We start from the raw sequence: 26,811 nt of genomic DNA on the forward strand, positions 1-26,811 counted from the left end.
TTTGTAAAAGTATGTGGTAGATGAATGAAAAAAGTAAAAATAGATACCTAACAGTATAGGAGCATTATATTTGTGATTTTTGTAAATGATTAGCTTCTTCTTTGTACATTTCTTTATCATTATTAAATCATTTTTGCAATAAAATACATTGGAGTAAATAATTTTGTAATTATTTAATATGTTTTGTACTTTCCTATTTGTTTTTGGATACATTAAAGCATTTTTTGAAAACGTACAGTAAGGTTCCATATTACCACCTTTTTTTCCCTAAGCCTACTTTTTGACTTTTTGTACAGAAGCCTTCAAAAAACTATACTTATAGTTACTCTAGCGAAAAATCCAATTAGGAACATCTAGTTTAATACTTATCAGTACTTTTCACACAAAAAATGTGGGTGTAGTTATGATACCTTGTTTACAATTCACTATAACGAAAATGGGGTTCCATAATACCACCTTCTCCTCTAATTTTATTTAAATAACAAAAATTACTTTCTAAGTTAGAAGGTTCATTTTTTTTCTAAAACTTTCAACTCAATTCAAAGGCATTTCTGTTGTAAGCAGTTTCCAACAAACTTTAATAAATTTTTTCTATTTGTGAAAATTTCTATGTAATTCAAAAGTAATTTTTTTTATACACATCATTTTAAATATTATTATTTTGGAGGTGGCAGGACGTATTAAATTACTTAAAAATGAAAAAATAATTATATCATTCAATTTCAAGATTTATTTTATATCTTAAAAATAATTAATTATATCCAAGGAAACAGTTCACTTTTTTCCCAGAATCTTGGGACAAGCAAAAGACCGGGAAATGAGAAGTGTCAATGTCTAGAAACTTCCAAACAATGTGACATGTTCAATATTGCAGCTTTCTGTAGTGCCATGTATATGCTTTTATTAAGGTTTAATGTTTCTAGACTTTTGTGTAGTTTATGTGGTATGACACCAGTAGAAGAGAAGACGTCAAGTACAAAAATACTTTATCCATCCTCCACAGCTGTCTTATTTCTTGAGCAAGTGGAGTTGAATTGTTGATTTTTTATATATTATTAGAAACTTCATTATTTAAACATTTTCTATCCCAACTTTTAGGTTATTTGCCAGACCATACAATGGCAAATTACCCATTAAATTAAAAAGTTATACGCTTATTAACATTTAACATTTTATTATTTTCAGAAAAAATTTACATTTATGTACATGATGACCACGATAAAGAGGAACTTTCGGGAAAAATTTTATTATTAATTAAATTTTAAAAAATCTAAACATGTACATTCTAAAATAAAACTAAAACTTATTAAAACTTTGATTTATAACCATTTTGTCTTATAGTTTTACAAGTTAAAATTTGTTCAGTATTTTGTTTAAAAATTCTCAAACTGGCAAAACTGTATTAACCCTTTCTTATCCTATAAAAAAATTGTTTGATATATGCATTTTCTATTATAAGGTTGGATCATATCTGAATCTGATGGCAAACAACGTTAAGAACACTTCCCCAGAACAGACAGACACTCTGGGGGTGACAAAATTATGAACTACATGATAGTTGAAGTCAGTTTTAAAACTGATGCAAACATGGGATGATTCGGAACATATCGATGGGACTTGGTTCTTCTACACGGGAGCTTTTCTATCAGCCCTCTATGTGCATAGATGTGTAGTGTGCATGCATGCAACTTCAGTGTTGAAAATATGCTCTCCAATGTAAGACTATTAAACAAAGCAGCACAGTTCTGTAAAATGTGTTGCTTACCAGGCGTTTCTTTATGCAGCGCTCTAGAAGCGCTTTACAGTGAACACACTGAAACTGGTTTCTAATTGGCCAACACTGCTTTTGATGTCATTTTGCTACAATCTCACTGCATAAAGAAACGCAGGGTTACTAAAACACTGCATTATTTGTTTGAAAAGCTATAGCAATAAATACCAACAACAGGACTTGTTTCAAGGGGGAAAAACAGACAAGATCAATTGTATGGAGTTATCTCCAAATTTATTTTTCTCCCTGCATTTTCAGCCTAAATTCAATATATTTTCCATGTTTATCTCAAAAATTCTCTCTCAAAATCTCTGACACATCAGTCAATAATTTGAGGTGTAGTTGTCAAGCTTTAAATTTGTGATTATATTTTGATAGCATAAATTATAGTCTAGAAACATGTCTTGCAATACAGTAACATAGTAAATTAATGTTGCTTTTCTCTGATTGGCTACAAGCTTGGCTTGCCTCTTACTGGTTGAAGAAAGTCGGGCATCATAAACTATTGACGAACTGTTTGTTAAGGTACGTTAAAAATGTTATATTCATATCTAATACAGGTATATACTGTATTTGCTATTGTATTAATAAAATACCATACCTCCAATCATACATATAGTTTACTGTGTAGGAACATCTTTATCTCAACTTGTTTTTCTTCCTCCCATGAGATTTGAAAGACAGGAAGCAGATTCTACAGTATATAATTGAACCTAAGTCTTGTCAATACATTCTGAACCATACCCTGTATAATTTAAAATTATATATTTAGTTAAATACCTTTCTGTAAACAATGATTTAAAGTCTAAAAAATAAATTTAATAAAAATTGACAACAATTTATGAAATTCTTCCATTGGTTTGGTATAAATTCAATACTACATTTGCAAGACCATTTAACTTCAATTGAGCCTTTTGACTTGATAAACTCTTCTCATTTAAGCAGAACAAATGTTAAAATATTCTGATTCATATTTTAATCCTTTCTGCAATATAATTGTCACTAATCTACTTAAATTTAGAATATTAATATGGAATTTGCCCTTTGCTAGAACTAACAACTGGAAGAATAGTTACATCAGCATCAAATCAAGTTACTTACAGCATAATTTGTGTTCTGAAGAAATGCTACTGTATATAAAATAGATTTGACCCCTTGAGTTGCATATTGTAAGAATGCCATCTTCACTTCATTGGGATAAATAACAATATAATAGAAGTTAATTGGAGTTAGATTATTCCCAGTTAACTTTTGTTGTGTAAGCATAGTATAATATACATATATACCATATAATTTTGAAATATTGGATGAGAAAGGGTTAATATATTTCAATTTAACTAGCAGATTTCATTTGTTGACATTATATTACATCATAAAAATTTGTTAGAATGGATAACATTTTTACATGCCGCAGTTCAAAGTTCACAAATAACTTTATTTTAGGAATGTGTTATGGCAATAGCACCATTATTAATCTAGGTAAAATGTCTAACTGAGAATCTTCCATCATGCCAGAGACCAAGATGGCAGATCAGCATTTTCAACCAGGGATGAGGTTTTGGATTCGGTCTAATTAGTGAATACTTTAATTACAACAAGAATAAATATTTTTCTACTTCTATTGATGATTTTCGGAACAGAAATTATGTATAAATATAGAAAAATATGAGTTTCTCCTTTTTTTCATTTCCCAAAATCAATAAAAATTTGAAATATTAAAGAATAATTTTTAAAAGTTACTTTTCAGTGCTAAATAAAAAACGCCTTATAAATTTTATTCTATTGATTTTACAAATACACAATTTTGAATTGTGAATGATGATTTGCATATAACTAAATTGAGATAATGTCAAGCTTTTTCTAAAAACTATAAAATTGTGCGACAATTCGTTCGTTCATCTCTCTCCTTTCATCCTGCAAATATTTTTTATGGCAAGTTAGGAAATATATTCTAACTAATGTGAAAAATATTCTTATAATGGTTTAAAAAAAAAAAACTGGTCCTCACGTTAAAAATTAATGACTCCAAAGAGTGCTGGCACCATCCTTAAACTGTCGAGTTGAGAAGTCAACATTGTGCAATATTCTTTAGCCACTTTAAGCTCTTGCTGAAATTTCTTTTCTAAAACCTTAATTTAAAAATAAAAATTTTTAAGTTTTGCATAAAATTTATCAATATCTGAATTTAATATAATTACTTAGTTACAGTGGTGCCTCATATAATGTACTTAATCCGTTCCAGGTGCACGTCCATTAAGTGAAAAGTCCATTATACAAAACGCATTTTCCCATAGAAATACATGTTAAAACATATAATTTGTTCTGCAGCATAAAATAACCATACTGTACCATTAAAAAAATGAAAATGGAGCAGTCACCAATTATGCCGGGTAGTCAGATGTTGTGAGGAGGAGGTGGAAAAACACTTTCTTCACACATTCATACAGATACAGACTTTTTACACATTGCAGCAGGTCTCTTTTTATTGTTTTTTAATCGGAGTCAGATTCAGGAGAGGCTACCGGAGCTTGCAGGGTCAACTCCTCTTGTTCCATCCTTTGTTTTTTGGCAGCTGGCTTCTTGAAAAACATGTCCAAGGTGGTCTGTTTCTCTCTCTTCTTCAACACCTGTCGGAAATGACGGGCAAGAGTGTCATTGTAGAGATCATTGATCCTGGCCTCAGTTCTGTTTGGATAATGAGTTGGTAAACTCCTGAACCTCTCCCATTCGACAAGGAAGTTGTCAACTTTCACTCCTTCTGATGATTTCTTGCATTGTTTCAATTGAAATCACTTTTCTGTTTTTTTAGAAGCCATGATTTGCACAACACTTGAATAAATTTAAATACCCTGCACTGAGGTGATGTACGTAATAAACAAGGGAGCAAGCCGAATCCCAACAGGAGCTCTGTATTTCAGATATACTAATAATATATTCTAATAACACTATTATATTATAAAAATAGCAGATTGCCATTGGCAACGGCAAAAGAGTGGAAACATCATTCGCACTTGTTCACAGAAAGTTTGTTGTTCGCCTCACATAACTGCCGAACGGAAAGTCCGGTATTTGAGGCGTACGTTATACGAGGCACCACTATATTTTGGTTGATCATTTTATATAACAATAAGATTTAAACTCATTTTAATTTGAACACCAAAGGGAAAACTCCTAATATTTGATAGTATTTCACATTTGTTGAAAAAATAGTCTTCTACATTCACAACCAAACTTATTTGAGACAATTTATTTTCCTCATAATCAGTAGAACTTGCTGTGAGTCTGCAATAGTTTCAGTATTTTATATTGCTCAACAATATTATATTTTTTCATAATTTTCTTTATCATTCCTCTAAATCACTTCAATTTTTAACTAATAATAAACTTGTATCAATTTTGAAATTAGCCAATGATGCAAGACCTACAGGAACTATAACATGCATTTACATTGATTTATTAAGAGCATTAAAACTGCTTCATTTATGTGTGAAGCATATTACAAAGAGAGAACATTTTTTAATGAAAATGTTAAACTAAGTTGTAAATATTTGAACACAAACATTGTAAATTTATTTAAAATTAAAACTTTTATATTACATTATTTTATGTAATTTAATAAGTTAATATAAACGAAAAAATTATATTATGTTAAAATATTTCATTTATCAAAAAAGTAATTTCTGTATAATGAAATTTCCCTATAGTGAATTTTTTTCAGGATTTAGTGACTTCATTATATAGAAGTTTAACTGTATTTTATGTTTGCAGGTTGCCTGTGTCACCAAGACACACGGCAATTTTATCCACAGCCCAGGAATTTACAGAACATTCATAGGCTATGTGCTACTTTCTCTTGTTAAGCTTTGCATTTTCTAAATTTGAATTAACTGTTCTTTTAATGCTGTGAATTTCAAGAGGAATAATTATGGGTTCAAATTAGCCAAATTTGAGTGTGTCATAATTTATTTATTTGCCAAATTAAATACATACCTTACAATCATGTAATTCCCTTTGTAATTTTTCATTTTTCTTCTTACTTTCAACAAGTTTCTTTTTCAAAACAGAAATCTCTTGTAATCTTGCTGCAAAGTAAAATAGTTAAAATGTTCTGGCATTAAAATATTTCATAGAAATAGAAAATTTCATAAGCGATTTCTTTTCCTTACTAATGTTCAACATAAAAAAATCATGAATTGCTTGATTGACGTTTGTAGAATTAGTATTCTGTAACCGTGAGTGATTTGGTATATTCCCTGTGGTACCAGTTTTTGATAAATGATGATCCTCGTTCGAAAATAATAATTCATCCTCGGATACCTGACTTTGCTCCATTGCTTCTTTATGAATCTCACCTAGTAAATAATATAAAATTATTTTATAGAAGTGATTATGTTGAATATGAAATGTTAAATAAATTATACTATTCATTATATTTCTCATACCTGTAACTGCTTGTAAATGTTGTCTGCCATATAAATGCTCTTTTTTATTATGAATAGAACTAAACAGAATATCGCATACTTTACAATACAGTTCGTTCGTATCTTCTTCCTGAAAATTGAAAAAAGAAAAGCTAGCTTATAAATAACTTATTCACATTCTAAAATTTATTTTTCTTAACTTACTTCAATGGTATGAATAGTAAAAGAAGGTGAATCATCTGTGGAAGAATTTAAATTTTCATCTGTAGGAGAAATACCATGAAGTATTAATAAAAATTACCAAAAATACTATATAAAGTAATATTTCCTTGATAGGATGAAATGAATTAGTAAATATAACTATACGAGCGCTAAGGTAGCTTTTCTTTTTTGCTAGACCTATTATACCATCAGTAAGTCTAAAAGAAAAAAAAAAGCCACCTTAGAGCTCGTATAATTGAACACTAGACAAGAAGCATATCACACAAATATAACTATCACTTAAAATTTTCAGAAAAATTAAATATTACAATATATAAAAATTAACAGACTGTTGACATGATCTTGTTTTTACTCTATTAATTTAATAACAAGTTATATGCAATATTTTATATAATTAAAATGTCATACTAGAAATTGCTTTTAATTTTTTCCACTTTTGATAAGTTTGGTATCCTTCGGATTGTTGATACAACTTCAGTTCTTCTCGATATCGTTTCTTATCTTCTTCAGCTCTTTTTAGATACATCTGAAAGGAACATATCTTACTATGTAAATTATATAAGATCTGCATAAGCAATGCCAAGTGAAAAAATTTTTAAATAAATAAATAAACAAAAAACCACTGCTCATTTTTGGGAGCTAGCACATTTTATCAAACAAAAGAAATAAAAAAAATGTTTGATCAAAATCTTATAACGAAATATGTTAGCTCCTAAAAATGAGTGGTGGTTTGAAAATTTGGTACCAGTATCATCTTTATAATGTTCAATGACTTTCCAATAGTGGGATATGTTAATTTAAACACAGACAAAACACCTACATCAGCATACCTCAAATTAACACATTTATACTAATGTTTTTATCTGTTTATAACAGACATCTTCAGATATATATTCACCAGCCAAGTGTTATATATAGCTGAAGATGTCTGTTATAAACAGATAAAAACATTAGTACAAATGTGTTAATTTGAAGTATGTTGGGGTAAGTGTTTTGTCTGTGTTTAAAATAAATTATGTTCAACACATGATTCTATTGATTTCTTCAATTAATGTATTTAGTACATAAAGGCAATCTCAAATGCTTATACCTACACTGTATTTAACATCTTCACTAGGATGAAATATCATAAGACAAATAATTATAAAATTAAGTACATGTCAACATAAATACTGCACCTAATTAAACAGAATTAACATTTAAACTTACCAAACTATCAACAGTTTGAACTACATTTGAGAATTCTAAGTTCTATTGACTATATTTTTTTCCATTACATTCAAAAAATAAGCCCAATGATGGAAAGTGTTTGCATTTGAAGAATTAAGTTTGCTGATTTAAAAAAGGTAATTGTAAGTGATTAATTAAAATGCCTCAATGTCCTTGAATTACTAAAATATAAATTTTCTAAAGTACGTATTTCCTAATATCAGGAGTTATATAAAGCCAGTATAATAAGTCCTGATATCAGAAAATACATATTTATAGATGAAAATTTATATTTTAATTGTAGGTGACTTTTGCTTACTATATTTTATTTTCTGATATTGTGTCTGATAAAGTTAATTTTCTTTATCAGACATAACTCATGTTTGTTTTCATTTTTCTCCTTTTAAAATGACAAATAATCTAATCAATATTTTTATTTTATTTAGAATTATTGGTTGATAGTTCTACAAAACACCTAAATTATTTGCCTTGCCTCAAGATTATGTGAAGCATATTACAAAAAATATGCAAAATGTTTGGTTGCTTTCTCTCATTCATTGAGGGTTTCTTATTCAAATCTAAAACCAAATACGAAATGAATATTATCAAACAATAATAATGTGAGTGCGATTGTCATCCTTNGGTTCTCCCATTGTAACAGGCAATTGCCGTATTACAAATAAAGCGTAATTTGGATTGGATTGGATATCCTGAGTCAACATCAAGTATATTTGTATGCAAATGAAGTTGTGAATACCCAAAACTACTACTAGAGGGTCAGAACCAGTTATTTAAGAAAAGTGGAACATACATACAATCAACAAATTGAATTTTTTATATATTTAAATGAACAGAATTGTATGTAAATTACACAGATATTTATGGATACAATAAGGGTCACATTGCATTACAGTTACAACTATCACTTGAGCTTATATAACATTGCTGAAAAATACAATATTCAGATCTATAAGTATAATGGTCCCTCATACTTCAATGGCTTTCTGAAACAAATTTAATTTGAAGTCCTGATCAATTTTCTTCATTAGACATAATGGAAAGTGAATTAATTTGTTTCAGACCCTAAGCAATACCCATCTACTGGAGGTTAACATTGTCACACCTTTAGCCACATTTGTTGCTTTTATTGCTTCCTTGTTAAGAATGGTGCACACCTTTTGTGATGGATCTGGCGGCATTTCAAACATGGCCGCCAGATCCATCACACATGTACCTGCTCTTGTGCTTTGTAATAACTTCCTTTTTCACCTCAATTGTTGATACTACAATCTTCCTTTTATGCTTTGTTGATTCCACACACTTCTTGAATACCATGGTTAATAGGTGTATGGGTTATTTATATATATATATGAAAAAAAGCACTGAAAACACATGAGCTTAATGCAAGAGATGCTTTCACAACAAGAGCAAGATACAACTTGAGTACACAACAGATGCCATTTATGCAATGAGTGCAATATTTCACTGTACATCCAGTTTGAATGTAGAAGTATTATTTGAACTCTGGATCAAATTTAGCATTCAAACTCTGGAACATTTGATATTTGCTTTGAGCTGTTAAGCTTAAGCTAAAGTTATTAGAGACAGAATATATAGTATATTGATGAGTGCATGTGTGAGTTTGCATAAGTGCATATACTTAAGCATATAGTACTTTATATTTAAATTAGTATTCTTAGAAAGACAACGATAGAATCTTGTCTTTTAAAAAGGTATTATTGTAGAAGTCTAATATTTATATATCATCAATACTTAGTTATAATATAATAATAGAATTATTAAATTCATTAATGCTTAATATTTATAAAAAGGAACCTAATAGACATATCATTATTTAGAAATGGGTGTCAAATATCTATTAAAAACTTATATATGAAATACCTTTTAGTATATGACTTTTATTAAATAATATAAAAGATAAAATAGCTTATCATCAGTAATAATGTTAAATTGTTTGTACTGCATTATTTTTAAATGTTGAAACTTTATATAAGAAAACAATATATAAATTTAAAGTCTCATATACATACTTGTTTTTCATTAGAAGGCAAACTAGACCATTCATTTCCTAATATTTTTGTCACTTCAGCAAATGGAATTTCAGGATTTGTCTTTTTAATTATTTGTCTCCTTTCTTGTTGAAACAGAACATAACTAAAAAGAAACATTTTTTTAATAATTGAAAAAATTCTATAATTAAATATAATAAAACTGTCAAAATGGAATGCTGCCTAAATGGAAAAATAAACTAACACAGAAAACTGCTTCATTCCAAATTTTAGTAAAAGTCAAAAATTGGTTTAAAATGGAAAATTATGAGGTTTTTCAATATGAAAAACACAGTATAACCTGAATAATGACAAAAATTTAATATTCCACTTGTAGCTAAATAAGTAAAATTGTGGCAACTATTATACCTACAGGCAGAACATGACAAACATCACATGATAAGGGGGAAATACAAATACAGTCTTTGAGTTAATCAGGAGAAAAATCAAAAACTTTCAAGAACAATGAGTTTTTAAGAATCGAGTTCTGAAGAACTAGCAATGTAGAGTGGAACCTCAGTATACGACCTTAATCCGTTCCTGGTGTTTGGATTTATACCGAATAGGACGTATACCAAACCAACCTTTTCCATAGGATGTAATGTAAAAATGATTAATCCGTTCTCATGTAAAAAAAATGGCTGGCTTTAAACACCTCGCTTTCCTCGCTAGTTCCTGCTTGATTTTTTATGAGATCAGCATGTATCCCTTTAGTTTTCTTGCAAATAATTTCTTCCAATACACTGTCGCCAGCGCACTGTTTTTCAGTTATCCAAAGCAAAAGCAATTTCTCGACACGATCTAATGTCTTCAATCTCTGTTTAGAAATTGATTTAACCCCTTTCGCAACATTAGCAAATTTAATAATGTCTTTATTTTTCACGATTGTCGATATCGTCGTTCTCAGAATACGGAATGCAACAGTTAAATCTCGAACACGCATGCCACCTTCATATTTCTCAACAATCTCTTTTTTCAGTTCCATTGTCATTTTTTTATTTTTCTGTTGCCTTTTTGCAATTCATGATTAATAAAAATAATAAAATGTTACTTACAAATTAAAATCAGAAGAAATTTAACAAAGTTATAAACCGTGGCACCGCAAACGTCTAATCTGGTCTAGTACACCGATAGTGCTACTTGTTCATAGATGGCGCTTATAATTAAATTAAGTCTTATACCGAACAAAATTTGTTTCGTCCAAACAGGACGTATTCTGAATTGGACGTATTCTAAAGCAGACGTATACCGAGGTTCCACTGTACTTTGTTGAAAACAATGAGAATAAGGTAACAATGGTGCCAATTTGACTTGGTACTAGTTAGTTACTAACTACTATGTATTTGAGAAAAAATTGATTAAAACTGTTGATAATTACAGACTGAAGTTTGTAAAGGAGTCAATGTCCGATCGTTATTTTATGTTTTGGGGCATTATTTTTATTTAATTATTTTCTTTTCGGGGTTCTTTTTAGTTAAGGACAAACTCCTAAGCACAAGTGACTATGAAAGAAAAAGCAAACTTAGTTTGCATCAGTGCCTGATCCTGTAACGCCACCTTATGTAAATTAAGACAGTGCAGAGCTGCACTAGACTTGGAATAAAAGGTGCACATCGACTACGGAGGGAGGCAGCTTCAGGTGACAACTGTGGTAGAAACGTCTGTGATCAATTAGAGGAAACCGTATCTTTTTGCTGTAGAATTCTTGTTGAGGTAGAGATATAATATCCAAATCAACAAAACTTTTAAGTAAAATTGTCTTTGATTATTGATTTTTGTTGCTACTTTTCCATTATTCAATTATTTAACTTACTGTTGGGACAATTAACCCATTATTGTTTTTTTTTGTCAATATAATAAAACTTATAATAATTCACAATAAATATATGTGGTTGTGAAAATTATTTTTTTTTATTTGGAAAGTCCAGGCCTTGTACTTGAACCCTAATATTGTGTAACCCCTTTGTTTTCATAAATGGTGTGTTACAAGTTAACAATTAGTTTTAAAATTTCTCAAGATCAGAAAATAACTTGGTTTTTGTATTATTGTATTGCAATTACAATTTCCAACAGCAAAGCACAGCACTAGTTCTTGGTATGCATATTGACTTGTTCACTGTTGTGCGAGCTCATAAGGATTATATCCAAGAAGTATTTTAAATACATAGCACAAGTTCTCATGAACAAGAACTTTCTAAAAGCTAACAATTCTAAAATCAAATAGTTTTCAATTTTTCGTTCATATACTTTCATCTTTAGTTGAAATTGCTTTGGATTAATTTAGATTAAACTACTAATAAAATGTTTTTTACATACAAGGTGTGGCTATTAAATATTGAGATGGCATGAGTTACACAATGAATGACCTTGAAAGTACTAGAAGCAATTGAGGTAGGAATTGTTCATTTTCAATTGTAGTTAGTCTATAAAAAGTTATAAAAGAAGCACATGTGCAGTCACTTTGCTTAAACTAGAACAGCATATTAATTTCAAATTTCTTGTGAAATTGAAGAAATCACTGATCAAGTGTTTGAGACTATTGCAGCAAGTGTATAGTGATAACAAGATGTCACATTAATGAGTGTTTGTATGGTACAAATGATTTGTTGAGGGTTGAGAAAATGTTGATGACAAATGACTGGGTTTCCCTGTCATGGCAGAAACCAAACAAAACAATGCAGTTGAATTGGTACCAGAAGGTCAGACAGTTGAACATCAAAGTAATAATGTTTGTTAAGCTAAGAAGATGAGTGAGGAAAAAATCCAATCAGTGGAAGAACAATGCTTGAACCAATCTGTCTGATAAGAAGGTCCCAGTGTTGGACCATTCACATTACTTGCCAAATTTAGCTCCATAGGACTTATTTTTCTCAAAGTAAAAATCCACATTGAAGTGTGCTCATTTTCAAACAGAGGATGAGATAAAGGACAAAACAGCAGTCCTACTAAATCAGATAGTATCTATAACTTTCAGCACTGCTTTCAACAATAGAAAATTCATATACAGCAGAGTATAGATAGAGGAGGGGAAAACATTGAAGGGGATAATAACTGTAATAATAAATCACATTTTTTCAACCAGTATTGTTATTTAATAGCCACACTTTATATGTAATAAAAGCAATTTTATTATGAGATAAATATAACTTGACATTTATCTGGAATAGTTAGAAGAAAAAATACTTAAGCCTGTTCAAAATGGGAAAAGAATTTGGTACAGTGCAATTCCAGTTTATACAGGTTTTACTGTATTACTATAACTGAAAAATACTATTTTTAGTTAGTATATAAGTAACTAATAATTGAAACTAACCCAGTTGTAGGAGCTCGAGGAGCAGCTGTTTCACTCGTTGCTTGTTTTCTTTTCTTACCTTTTGGCCAACCCCCTTTTTTCTTTAACAAAAAATGTGAAAATTTAAATGTAAGCATATTAATTTCCGATATCACTAAAACATCAAAAAGATATACAATTATAGCAATTGAAATTTAAAATTTAAACAGTTTCGTGTAAGTTATCCACAATACTTTACCTTTGGATGCTCTTGTAAAACATTAGATGATCCATTTTCTGTTGACACTTGTTGATTATTACAAACGTCAACTTCTGACGAAGCAGGTGCCGCAGTCTGCGTAATAGTATCGGCAGCAATTGTAAATGCCTCTTGATCATCATTAGCCATAATAATTTCAGAAGCATTTAATAAAGAATCTACAAATAATAACATTTATTATAAAATCCTAAACAAAATTCATCTGATAAATAATTAAAACAGTATTTTAAAAATAAATTTTTATTGATATAATATAAGTGCACAAACAATTCCTGCTTATATTGATTACTTACCATCTGATGTATTCTGTAAATCAGAAACAGAAAGTCGAACATTTTCCAATCTACTCAAAGTTTCGGATTTATCTTGCCCTTGAACACAAACTAATCTGATAAACAAGAAAAATTTACATTAAAAATTAAATTTAAGGTTTTATATAATTTTTTAACCATGCAATAAACCAAATTTCTTATACATTATATACAATTTATGTTAATAAAATATTCAAACAGATGAAAATAATTAATTTAAATGTTTAAAGTTTTTAAATTATGTTTTAGCATTTATTATAAATTCTAAATAACTATTTCTTTTTGTAAATTATTATTCATAATTCTAACCAAAAATATCTATTTTCAATGTATAAAAAGGCATACATACATCAGATTATTGTTATCAATGAAGGAAACTCAGTTTTTTGGAATTCCTTTCATTGATATCTATTTTCATTATTTTAATCTATTAAATTGAGATTAATGCCACATTATAATGTATATCATTATCACAATTTATAAACATAACTCAGAGATTAAGAGAGAAATATATCAGATTCTACTAGTAAATCAGCTTCTTTTATAAAAGGTATGATTTTATTTAAAAAAAAGTGTTAAATGTAAATTTTTCATATTATTATTATTTCATAACAAAAATCAATGGAGAACAAAGTAAAGCAAAAAAACTGTTCTATATTTTATTATTGGATTTAATTATTTTTGTTAAAACTCATACTGATTCCAAGTACATTAGTTTACAATCAACCAGTTTAGTAATTAAATTAATTAAGATAAACTTAGGACATTATTAACTAAATTATAATTAAATTAGTGAGATAGTTCAACTATAGATTTTTTTATCAATGAAACAAACTAACTGTATCTTGCTATAGCTCAAACTAAGGTTTTACTAATTTGAATTTTTATACTCCGGCATGTGAATGAGAGAGAGACATCCATCCCCTCCGACCCAAACTTGGATCCTAGCAACAAGTGGGAGCCAATGAGTGCAACAGGAAGAGTCAGATCTTGACCAATGCAAATCACAGATTTCACATCTGAATCATATAAAGGGGACTGACTCCAAGGACAGAGATCAGTCGCCAATGTCTAGAAGTTGCCTTAGGGTACCTAGAAAGTGAGTAATCAATATCACTGAAGTTGATGTTCAAGCTGTTGATCTATCGTTGAGTCTATGTGTTGGCTGCCATCATGTACCACTGCAATGTTGCCAATCCAACCCTAAGAGATCCTCCATCTCCACTGGGTAATCTGTTTTCTGGATCAAACTTTCCATCTCAATTTGCCATCATTAAGAGATCAACCACACCCTTTGCACTCATCCAACATTTGGAGATTCATCACCTCTGTTTCCCAGTCTTCATCCACTGAACGATCTACCATCAGAACACCAGAATCATTGACTCCCACCAGGACTCCCATCCATATCAAGTGTTGCTACAAATAATTGTAAGAGTTTTTCTTTTAAAATAAACACAATGGTTTCTATACATTTGTGTATGTCTCTTACACCTCCATCCTTTCACATCATCCTGACAGAAGTGCGAGATTGGCAAGTAACCCTACTTTCGAACTTATCCTAGCAGTGTTTCAACAACCAAGGTGTCGGGTAATGGCTCACATCTGCAATATTTACAAATAGATTGTAGCAAAGAAATATAATATTGTGAGTATAAAGTAAAATTTAATCATCTAGTGACTATGCAATATTATTTTAAAAAACGATTAAAAAAATAGCCTTTTATTCTTTATCAAGACTAATTATAAATAAATAAAAATATAATTTTTAAATTAATTAAAATGAAAATAAATTCTACATTAATACAGTCAAAGTCTCTCTCTCTCTCTCTCTCTCTCTCTGCCTTGTTACAATTTTAAAATGTTTTCTAACTTTAAATTTTATAATTCAGGAGTTGCACTGCATAGTGCCAAAATTACCACTTGGCAATGTTTTTATTAAAGTGGCAATAAAAACCCTAGTCTACTTATTTCAATGTTCAGCATGAAATTGAACACAAAGCATGTTTCAGGAAAACAGCAGAATGTCAAGTGCTCCTGTGCACCACACACCTAGTGATGTTATGAGTACACATGTTAATATTACTAATAAATTGCTTACAACAGGTGAATATTTCCAGTTTAATGTGAAGAAAATACAGACAAATCCATAAATAAAACTTATCTATTGGAATCAAATATCAATATATAACATCTTACTAAGTTTTTCAATACCAATTAAGTCCATCTTTGAGGAAACCTAGTACTAAAAAGCACATAGCATATTTAAATGGCAGCTGTATACAATATCTAAGTAACAATAAGTCAATATTCAAAGAAAAAGAAATATACTTATTATTATAAATGGGAATAAATTTAAGTTTCTCTAAATGTTTTTTTAAGTTTTTACATTTTGTTGTCAAATAAACATGTATTAATTGAATAACTGATAAAACTAATCTTGTGTAACAGTAATTATTATTCATTATTGAATTTTGTGTATATAGCATCAAAAGCATCTTTGGCCAAGCAGATTATAAGATAAAATTAGAATATACTTCTGTCTGCAAAAAGTATAATCTGTAATTGCTATTCATGTAACTTATAAGGTTTTATAAACTGCACTGCCAAATGACTTAACGTATAATCTACTTTTATAAAAATACAGTACTTTTAGAGTATAATAAGATCAAATATAAATTGGGTTATTATGGAATGTCTAAGAAATCAAATTCCTCCTATAAGTATTTTTAATTTAGATAATTATATAATTACTGTGTACTTACTGATTTATCAAAATTATTCTAAAATATATAGTTCCAATTCCAATCATTAATTAAGTTTTATGGCCAGTTGTTAGTACCTGATATAATTTGTCAAATTATTAAAGTTTATTGTATTAATAAACAGATGAGTACTGCTATTCTATTACATTACATATTTTAATAACTGCAAATAATCTGCAAAGAAAAAGGAGAACTACAGATAAATTATATATTTAAAAAAGAATTTTTATATTTGAGGAATATATGGGATGACCCATATAATACACAAACATCAGCATTCTGGGAAATACAGATTACCAACAGAAATACCTCTCTCCTAGCTGGAATTGACTTGTCCAACATTTGGGTATCCTACAAAATCAAGCAACTCTTCCCAACAGCAGTTGCAATGCAATAAGTGTCCTTGGTACAGTGTAAGGGATAAAATAGTGTATTTGTAAGAGGATTGTGTTAGCATCATCAAGGTTTATTTCCATATGCATTCTTCTATTGCAGTGCAAAAAGATTTTTGCACAGTAAAGTTCCTAATGAATAGAATAATAGTAATAAAACAAGCTTTCTTCTATTGCATTTCTGAATACAATAATAAAGTCTACATATTCGATTAATGTATTCCTGTGTGATTGAATTATTAAAAAAGGCCAAAATTTAGACTTAATAAATCAAAACAATCAAAACATTATAATGGAATTTTTAAAACTGCTGTAATGATTCTTATATTCACTTGATGGCATACTGGGGAGTCAAATTGACCGTCATCAATTATCATAGTATATAAATCTACAAATTGAAATTTCATTGTTAAGAACTATAGTGATAATCACATTTTGTAGTAATGAGTGTAATCCTTATTGTAAAGCTTGTATATCCGTAAACATAAGAAGATTTTTACATTTTGATAACAAAGGAACTACAAATACATGCATACAAACTGATACATTTGCATTGTTCGATACGAAAAATTTTCTTAGAAAACTGTTTAAGTCATTTATTGTTAGTGAAACAGTAGCAATTAACAAATAGTTAAAACTATTTTGAGGAAGATGCCCATTTACTCAAAACATGTGTAAGAAACCTGCAAAATATAGGTCAAGGCATTTTGGATGGCATAAAGATATCATACTATTTCTTACATTGTCAGAACACTTGGAGAAGATATCCAAAAAAATTAGTTTTAAAATTGTTGATAGCTTATGTCTATCACTCGAAACAGTGATAAAAATATAACAACAAATAACCTTTGTTATTAGCATACCACTTGATTTAGTGGATACCATTTGCCAAAATAAATATGAAATACGTTTATATGAAAGAAAATCCTGTTACACCATTATATTCCAGTATTTTTTAGTTTTATAAAGAAAATGACAGTTGTGAGCCATGTAACAAAGAATAATTGTTGTTACTTAGCAGTATGCATTCTGATAAAACAATTACAGAAGGATCAAAAAAGAAATCATAAATTATAAGTTATAATGCAAGCAAGTCAAATGACAATATTTTATATCATTAAATGATATGAACTAAGTCTTGCAAATTTCAAAACAAAATGCTAGCCCATGACTTTCTTTGGTAATGTGTTTGTCTCCTTAACTTAGTTGCTATATGTTTTCAGATTATGTATTCAGCTCAACATTCTTTCACGAAGGAATTACAAAATGAAAAAGGTATTTTCTAAAAAACCTGGAATGAACGATAATGCCAAATATAAAAGATCTTGAAACTGAATGAACATTTGCAGCTAAAGAAATATATCAAAAATTCAATGAAATTGTGTAAATTAGAATTTCCCACAATTTGGTGCCATCGGGAAACAATAAAAGAAAGTGATTTAAAATATACAAATATAAACATCTAAAAACACAATTACTAGTTTAAAGCCAAATGATTGCCAGATTATATCAGGCTATATTAATAATTAAATATTTAGTAATTCGGCCTAGAAGTAGGCATCTTTTGATAAATTTAATAATTACAGTAGAGTCCCGAAAACTCGGCACTTGATAACCCGGCAGTCCGGATAACTTGGCCACACCCTGGCACGGCAAAAACACCCTTAGTTAATTAATTTTCATTATAGACAGCTTTATGCCTCATAAAGTATTTTTCTGTAAATTACTGTACACAGTGTATTCATTAATTTTCATTTTCATGTAGTAAAGGCTCTATGCCTTCATAAAGTACGTACTTTTCCTTTGTTTAAGGGTATTTGGGCAGTTTATTCTCTGTTGTATTCTCAAGCAAACAATACATACAAGTACAGTACAGTATTTTCTGAGGAAACACTCGTACTTATTTTTTTAACCCCATTCCCGATAACCCGGCATTTTCACAAACTCGGCCATCCTTCGGTCCACATTAGGCCGAGTTTTCGGGACTCTACTGTATGATTAAATTAATATTTTAATAATTAATTAAGTAATATAGCCTGATATAATCTGGCAATCATTTGGCTTGATGTAAAATATGTACTGTACACATACAATCAACAGAAAAATATATCTACTATTACTTTCCATACTGTTTAATGGAGTTCAACATTCTCTTTACAGTAAACCGAGAGCTTTAAAACTTTCTCTACACGAACACCAATATGGATTCGTGTAGAAAAAATTGGTCATGCATCCTGAGATTAATGAAATTTAAAAAATAATTTTTGACTTAAACATAATTATATCTGCTTTCCAATTATTTGTCTTTAAGAATTCTAAAATATCATTTTACATAAAATAATACATATTCTATACAAACTATATTAATTACTGAAATGAGCAATTATTTATTGTGACATCGTCAAAATGCCGAGCTGCAATGTTCAATCATATTTTTAATTTAAAATATATTCTCTCTCCACCTCAAACTAGTGATGCCCCTGTACTTCATACTTTTCCTTTAACAACAGAGTCGAGTCAGTCAGCTATCTAACACTTTTCGGCGGAAATTTTTGGACCGAAATAATATGACTTGCATCAGAAGTTCTTATATAGTTAATTGGGGCCTCCTGCCCCTAAGGTTTCCGTATCTGGTCTCGTCTTTCATTTATCTAACTTCGTTCTAGAGAATAAGGAAAGACAGACAGAGACAGACTGACAAGAGTGAGAATTTATTGGTCTATAATTTTTTTCAAATTGCAGCCCAATTATTGCATTGTCAACTGATGATGCAAAACAATACAGTTCAAAGACTCCAATATTTTAGAATAAAGTTATATAATTTCATGACATTTGCCTTTTCATACTAGGAAATGACTTGAACAAATTTTGTAAGGATTATTATTTAATAAAATTACATTCTAGTATTACCTGCAAAGTATTTATTTATAACAATTCATATTTCTATTATTCATGGAATACTCTGAATCAACATACTATAAAATGAGGAAATTCTATAATAAATAAAATATTAAATATCAGTTTAATACATTAAAATTGGTAGAGGGATTTATACTTATTTACATCCCTCTACCAATTGTAGGTTGCATTTTTAAAATAAACAGTCATCACTTAACATGGTACAGGGTATCTAAAAAGCATGCATTAGAAAAGTTTTCATTAAAGTTTCAATAAAATAAGTTTTATGTAGGATATTGCAGTTTCTCCTACAGCAAATGTTGGAAATGTCTCCCAGAGGTCCCAAAATCCAAGGAATGAGGTTTAGAGACCAACTAGCTTATTTTCACAGGAGATTATGTGATTGGCAAAGAAATCATCCAAAAAATGTGGTGTAAAAACCAGAACATCTGTGAGTGAGTGATAAAACTATCTACCACAAAATAGAAACACAGGACAAAACTTATGGGTCTTGTAGGCAATGCAGTATGCAGAGCCAGTACTAAAGTTTATGCCACCCGGGGCAAGACATGCATTTGGCATCTCTTATTCTTCTACATAGAATGAAAAAAATTTGTTTTGAAATGCCATATCTTGACCATGAATCAATATTCAACTTAGGCCATGTAATACAAATAAAAATATATTTTAAAAAAAGAATACACCTGAAAATTTTGTATAAATTTATGAAAATTTGCCACCCTAGGGAAATGCCCAGTTTGCCCATACAGTAGCACCAGTCTTAGCAGTATGTATAACTTTAATGTCATTACAAATTTCTCACTGCACAGTAACTTTTCGAACATCCTGTGTTTGACTATCGATCACACTATTCTGGCTTATATTATATTATTTGGTTTGATATATATATGAAGTATTATTGAAAACATTAGTTTTTATAATACTTAATTGCAGTAAAAATTTCTCTACATAAAATAGGTTGTTAGACTCTGAAACAGAGAAGATTCAAATGTAACCCTTCATTATAACAATTAAAGTATTTCATAACCAATTCTAGAGTAACTCCAATATTACATAAGTTACTTACTGTATTTACTCATGTATAAGACAAGTTTTATATTCATTTTTCACTGCTTCAAAAATCTAGGTTGTCCTATATGCACATGCGAAGTATTATTTGTGTGTTTGTAATAATTTTTGTGAACCATGTATTCGGATGTTTTTACCAGATACTCACCCTATGGTGTTTAAAAACAAAACTATTTTATCTGGATTGTTTGAATTGTTCTTGTGTGTTGTCAGGACTAATTGAGGGAGATGAATAACAATGAATAATAATAGGAAAAGCAAAGCTTTTGAATTGAATTCCAAATTGAAATTCCAAAATCACAAGGGAGCCCGATACAAGTTTTAATCCATTCCCACATGAAAACAGATTATTCAGAAACCAGAATTTGGAGAAACTCATAAGCGGATTTGACTGTTAAGAATAGGCAAAAAAGGTTTCCCGACTGTCCAGCTTTACATGAACAAATTATGTTATCAATTTTACAGGATTTTTTTTAAAGTTTAAAAAGCCAGTAATTTTTGCAGGACAATGTGTGCATTTAAATGCATTTGATAATATTTTATTTGTGATTAAATGAAATAAAATTAGAATTGTATTAATAAATCTAATTTTCTTTATTTTGATCCTTAAAGTCACACCTCGTCCTGCATGCAAAATCGTCTTATACACGAATAAATACTGTATATATAAACATAATGTCACTTTTTTTGATGAAATAAACACACTGTTGAAATGACTGACATTCAAATGAAAAACAGAATAGAGATTTAACAACTTGGTATATTAAGTTATGGAATGCCTTAATCTAGGACTTTGGAGCAGAGGTCCTGATTACTGCTCTAAATATAAGTTGCTTGGCACTAAATCAGGGCTATACACTGGGTGTTTAAACAGTTCCAAGTTGGGTGGATGTTTGAAAGGTGGAAGTCTTCACACATCTTTAATGTGTGAAGACTTCCACATCTTCCCTGAACTGAAAAAGTGGCTAGGAAGACAGAGATTCGAGGCTAATGACGACCTTCAAAACAATATTAAGGCCCATCTCAAGTCACTGATGGCAACATTCTATGAACAGGGGATTGCAAAGCTCGTCCACAGATATGACTAATGCCTCAATCTTTACGGTAATTATGTTGAAAAGTAACCATGTTTGTAGCTAACTTTTGGTAATAAATTTTGTTATTTACACTTGTCTTTGTTTTTTAGACCATCAGAGGTTGAAAAAACCCACCCTCATATATCTTCATGCTTGTTGTAGACCATCCAGCCATACACCCTGCTAGAGGTGTGTATGGCTGGATACAAGCAAAAACATGAAAGGAACTAGGAGCAAACCTTCTAAAAATAATATAGTAAATCATTGATTATCCGAATCAATTGGGGACTAGGGTTGTTCGGAAAATCAATTTTTTGGATAACCAATTATGTACAAAAAAATATATTAACCTATCCCGTGTTGAAATTCGTTCAAATCATGACACGTCCTTAAGTACCCTCTCATGGTCACGTCAGTGCTGACAGCTAAACCACGGGCACCAAGAAAAATAATATTGGAGCAGCCCAAGACATAGCCAAAGATTGCAGCGCCACAGCACTAGTGGAAATTTAAATTTGCCGACTGGAAAGCTTTCGGTTAATTGACATTTCAGTTAATCGACATTTGGATAATCGATGCTCTACTATAATCTTTAAAATTTTATGTCCTTTCTAGTTCAGCCAAAAACACTGATCCTCTTTTTTTAAATATTCCTCTCAAGCATTTGTTAAGAGTAACCTTATTACTATATTATATAAGGCACAATATTTTAGTAAATAGTTTAATTTTGTTATAGTGTATCATTCAGTACCTACTCTACATCTAAATATATATCAATAAATAATCTAGTGTTGGCAACACACTGTCACATTAGCATATAAACACTGTTTTAAGCTCAATTCAAGCTCTGAATGAGATATTTAAGACCTTATCACAGCTGTAGAGCATACCTATAGGAGCAAAAAAGTGAAAAGAAACAGACCTCTACAAGTGATCCTTCGCAACATACAGTCCCCCAAAATTGGATCTTGTGAGATCACAAGTTATGTTGCTCCACTAAGACTATAGCATTTAACTACTTAGCCCACACAACTATGCTGGCTTTTGAGTAGCCCACTTGACAGTTCTTGGAGAACTTGATGTTATATAGTTTTAGGGGGTGTGGGGCTCACCCCCACCCAGATGCCAAGGTGCTCGTGCTCACTATCACTTACACCAAAGCATATGACTACATGTGGAACGTTAGTCAAGGTAAACGATAATGAGCCTTAATGATGCGAAGCATGGAGTATAGGCCATATACTGATACATGCTAAAAACTGACCTTTTGAAGGTGAATATCTCGCAAAGGGAAAAATCAAAGGAACCATATCCATACGGATATGGTTCCTTTGATGGTTCCTTTGATTTTTCTGCTCGTACAAGTCAGATCTACCATTGGGGGGTCAAAAAAATCCTCATTTGCAGCTTAAATCTTATAATTTTAGGCTTTTGTTACAAATTATTAGTTACAGGCAGTGGTGATATTCAGCGGGTTCGCACAGGTTCGGCCGAACCCGTTGTTAACATTTTCAAAGTTTTCAGAACCTTGTTAAACACATGTAACATTTCTCAATGGTTTGATTCTTTTGAAAATATTAAAATATACGTATTATACTCTGTAACACTACTAAACTAGAGGCTTCCGATGCACCATTTGAGCGAAAAAAAAATTGTTAAGGAAAAATTTTCTGTTAGCGAACCCTTTGTTAAATATTTCGAATGTCATCACTGGTTACAGGTTATTAGTTATGGTACTGTTACAAATTATTTTGATTTTAAATTTACATCACATTTTGCAAATCATTCAGCACTGCAGAAAGCAAGTTACGAAGAGGCATATCTTATAAAGAATTTGTGGATCAATAGTGGTACAGTGGAACCCCAGTTAACGAACGTCCTGGTTAACGAACAAATCGGTAAACAAACTTTTATTTTGCAAAAATCTTGTCTCGGATAATGAACAAAATTCGGATAACGAACATAACGGTATTTTGTGTCAAATTTTAGTTGGTGTTAGGCATGCGCGAGTTAAGCATTGCTTTTCAGAGTGTTTGTGCTGTACTTCTTTTTTCAGTTTTGTGATTTATATATTTAATCAATAATCCAAGAAAAAAAAAAGTCATAGTGGCAATAGAAAACGACAATGTGCTATCGCATTTGAGAAAAATTTTGATTAAAAGAGTAAGACAATCAACTTTAGATCAATTTCTTGTTCCTTACGGAAAGAGTTCGTTTGTTATTTAAGTTATGGCAATGCAACACTTGGGTGATCTGCCTATGGGGAATGCTCTGGGGTGTTTTATGGGAAACTGGCCCCTATTTAGGCGTTACAGACGTGGAGAAAACCCGGAAAACTCCACGTGGCCACTTATTTTATTAAATAAGCGTCTGAGCGAGATGTGAACCCACGAACGAACTCCCCATGTTCAGGGTACTAAGACCACTTAGCCACTCGTTGGCTTTCTTAACCAAAAGAGACTTCGACTCGAAGAATCTTCCGATGAAGTGCTACCCGTTATTTTTTTGGAGGGGATTCCCCTTCTAAGCATTAAGGTTCGTATATCTCCACTTTTCTGCCACCAACTACAACAAACGAAGGTATGTACAGTGCTATTTTATTAAATAAAGTTTACATGTTTGTTGCTGTAATGATAGATACTATACTACGTTTTCTTACATTTTCATCAAAAAAAATCTACTGTGTATTACAAATAAAATCACAAAAATTTCGGAGACAAGAACGGATTAATTGCATTTGCATTAATTTCTATGGGAAAAATTGCTTCGGTTAATGAACAATTCGGTTAACGAACGGAGTCGCGGAACGGATTAAGTTCGTTAACCGGGGTTCCACTGTATTTGGGTGTTTTATTTGTTCAGTCATTCCTTGACTTGCAATGTTTTAACATACAATGGCTGATGTGAGCGAAGTGGAAGTATGGGAAAATGATTAGAATTTGAATTCAAGTTGCTCTACTGATGCATTAATGATCTTTTTGAGACTTTTTTTATATATACCTCGTATCTTGTATTTTATAGTATATCCATTACATCTGCAAAATGCCCCATTGTATCTCAAAGAGTTAAGATAATATCTAAACATGGTAGTTATGGTGATTTGCTTGTGATTTTTGGATTATTACAACAACGATAACCCAAACTCGTGTTACATACCACATAACCTTGCATATAGCCTATTTTTTATTTATTTATTTTTAACTTATAATGTGTTTTTCGGAACGTAACCCATTGTATGTCAAGGAAAGACCATATAGAAATGACGTATCATTCTAGATGAGTGCCAGTGGTGTCCGATAGCAATACCAGCTCTATCCTCATTCACGCAAGAACTTTTGGCACGTCTAGGGCACAATATCGATGCCTAAACGGTGCAAACTTTGCACCCGTTCACTCTCAGCACTGCATGCAGGCGCACAATTTAATCCTACCCAGAGCTGGCATCGCCCGGACAAGTTCTTGCCGCGTCACATTAATACACAAATCTGTATACCATTATTGCGTGCTCATTATTATTTTGAATGTAAAATACATATAGTTATGTTAAAACATTCAAAATTACCCTCTTGATGTATCATTATCAATCACTCCATTATCTTGCAAGATCCTGGAAGCAGTTTCGGAATCGAACTTATCTAATGGTAGCTCCAGCTTTAAATTTTCAACTAAAAGAGTGGATGGAGAGGAACGGATGCCATTAATGATGAACAAAGCATTCAGATTCTTCCCATCAGTTCCAGACAGATTCAAAGTCATCGTATCACCTTCCATTTCAATTCTATTAAATTCATTATTCAAAATATCCACTTATTTATCAGAAACGAATTATGAGCGCCGATTCCTCTCCTGTCGTCAAAATATAAATATTTTCATTTTTATCTTGACACCAAACGACTCTTGATCAAACTACACTTGGTGCCACCTGGTGGACGAATATTTGGTTCCGTAAATATATATATATGCCATATTTATTTTTACTAATATTCAGATTTTGTTTTATATTTTAAATATTTTTATTATTACTTTTTTTAGAACTATGGTAATTTTTTAGTATTAGTTTTGCAACATGGTGTGATGTCCGGCTCGCAAGGATTGCTTCAGTTTATGATCTTTATGGTCTCTCGACCGTGGGAGGCCGGTTTTTTTTAACTCTTTCCGCTCTGTGGGTACTAAGAGGGCCTCTTTTTAGCAGGCCCATTATGGGACGGCCGGGTGATGAGGGACGGACCACTCCCGAAAAATTCTTGGGGATTTTTCGACCCGTTCGGGATCGATTCCGGATACCCCAGAGCGGTAAGCTGCCACCTTAACCGCTCGGCCATCCGGCCAAACTCGATCGGCTATGACGCGATTGTTCCCGTTTTAAGTGTTCCGAATAAATAATAATTGTAAAATCCTACCACACATTCGACCTCGACAAATCGCCGCAGAAAGTTGGTGTGGTTTTCATCTGTTGAGGATTTTTAGGTATAGGATTGGATTAATGGAACGAGGTAACGCACACAAGAAAACTGTCTTCCGAGAAGACTTTCTATGGGAAGCTGGTCTCTATTTAGAAGTTGAGCATGTAAAGCCAGAAAACGCCACGTGACCAGGCGCGAACCTGTGGTTGCCCCGTTGAATTTTGGGTTGAGGAAACCCAAATTGTTTTCCATTATTTCGATTTATTGGTGAAAATTTAGATACTCCTTTTAGAACTCTTCGTAAAGCCAATTTTTTAACTTACCTTAATTTAATCACAGAAACAAAGATATGTTCTATTAGTTTCTCCTCTTCATGTTTTAAATAACAGAAGCGACAAAGTTAATGCACTTTAACCTGAATAGGTTCACATTCAAAATCGGCAAATGCAATGAGACCTAATGTAACTAAATGGGAAAATTAGAGATGAAAATGTAGGTTTTATTTTGTAGCTTGTCGTGTACATAATATATTACAGAATTTCCAATCGAAATGAACAGAAAATAGACACTCTCCTTTATGAATCGTCCACAAATAAAGCAATAATATTTTAAGACAGGAAGATGGAGATGGAAG

At 30.9% G+C, this 26,811-nt stretch overlaps 1 protein-coding gene across 1 annotated transcript; it reads right to left on the reverse strand.

Moving 5' to 3' along the window:
• Positions 1 to 1,076: 1,076 nt before the first annotated feature.
• Positions 1,077 to 25,685, reverse strand: LOC111619100 (high mobility group B protein 6-like). Its single transcript, XM_023360758.1, has 12 exons — positions 25,337 to 25,685; positions 13,537 to 13,631; positions 13,223 to 13,401; positions 13,006 to 13,085; positions 9,675 to 9,798; positions 6,823 to 6,940; positions 6,397 to 6,455; positions 6,214 to 6,322; positions 5,938 to 6,123; positions 5,762 to 5,853; positions 3,780 to 3,900; positions 1,077 to 3,685 (listed from the first exon to the last, which is right to left on the reverse strand). The coding sequence occupies exons 1-11, from the start codon at positions 25,543 to 25,545 to the stop codon at positions 3,781 to 3,783; spliced, it is 1,371 nt and encodes a 456-aa protein (XP_023216526.1). The 5' UTR covers positions 25,546 to 25,685; the 3' UTR covers positions 1,077 to 3,685; position 3,780.
• Positions 25,686 to 26,811: the final 1,126 nt, after the last annotated feature.

This window comes from Centruroides sculpturatus, unplaced genomic scaffold (genome assembly GCF_000671375.1).
Source record: "Centruroides sculpturatus isolate CEXI.00-Female unplaced genomic scaffold, Cexi_2.0 scaffold170, whole genome shotgun sequence".
Taxonomy (NCBI): domain Eukaryota; kingdom Metazoa; phylum Arthropoda; class Arachnida; order Scorpiones; family Buthidae; genus Centruroides; species Centruroides sculpturatus.

What these genes read in the sequence shown, in the direction of transcription:
- LOC111619100 (XM_023360758.1), bottom strand. Translation starts at nt 25,545, where the DNA reads ATGGAAGGTGATACGATGACTTTGAATCTGTCTGGAACTGATGGGAAG. An exon ending in CCTCGAGCTCCTACAACTGG is followed by an intron (nt 9,799 to 13,005) that starts GTTAGTTTCAAT and finishes GTTTCTTTTTAG; the next exon opens with TTATGTTCTGTTTCAACAAG. An exon ending in AAAATTAAAAGCAATTTCTA is followed by an intron (nt 6,456 to 6,822) that starts GTATGACATTTT and finishes TTTCTCCTACAG; the next exon opens with ATGAAAATTTAAATTCTTCC.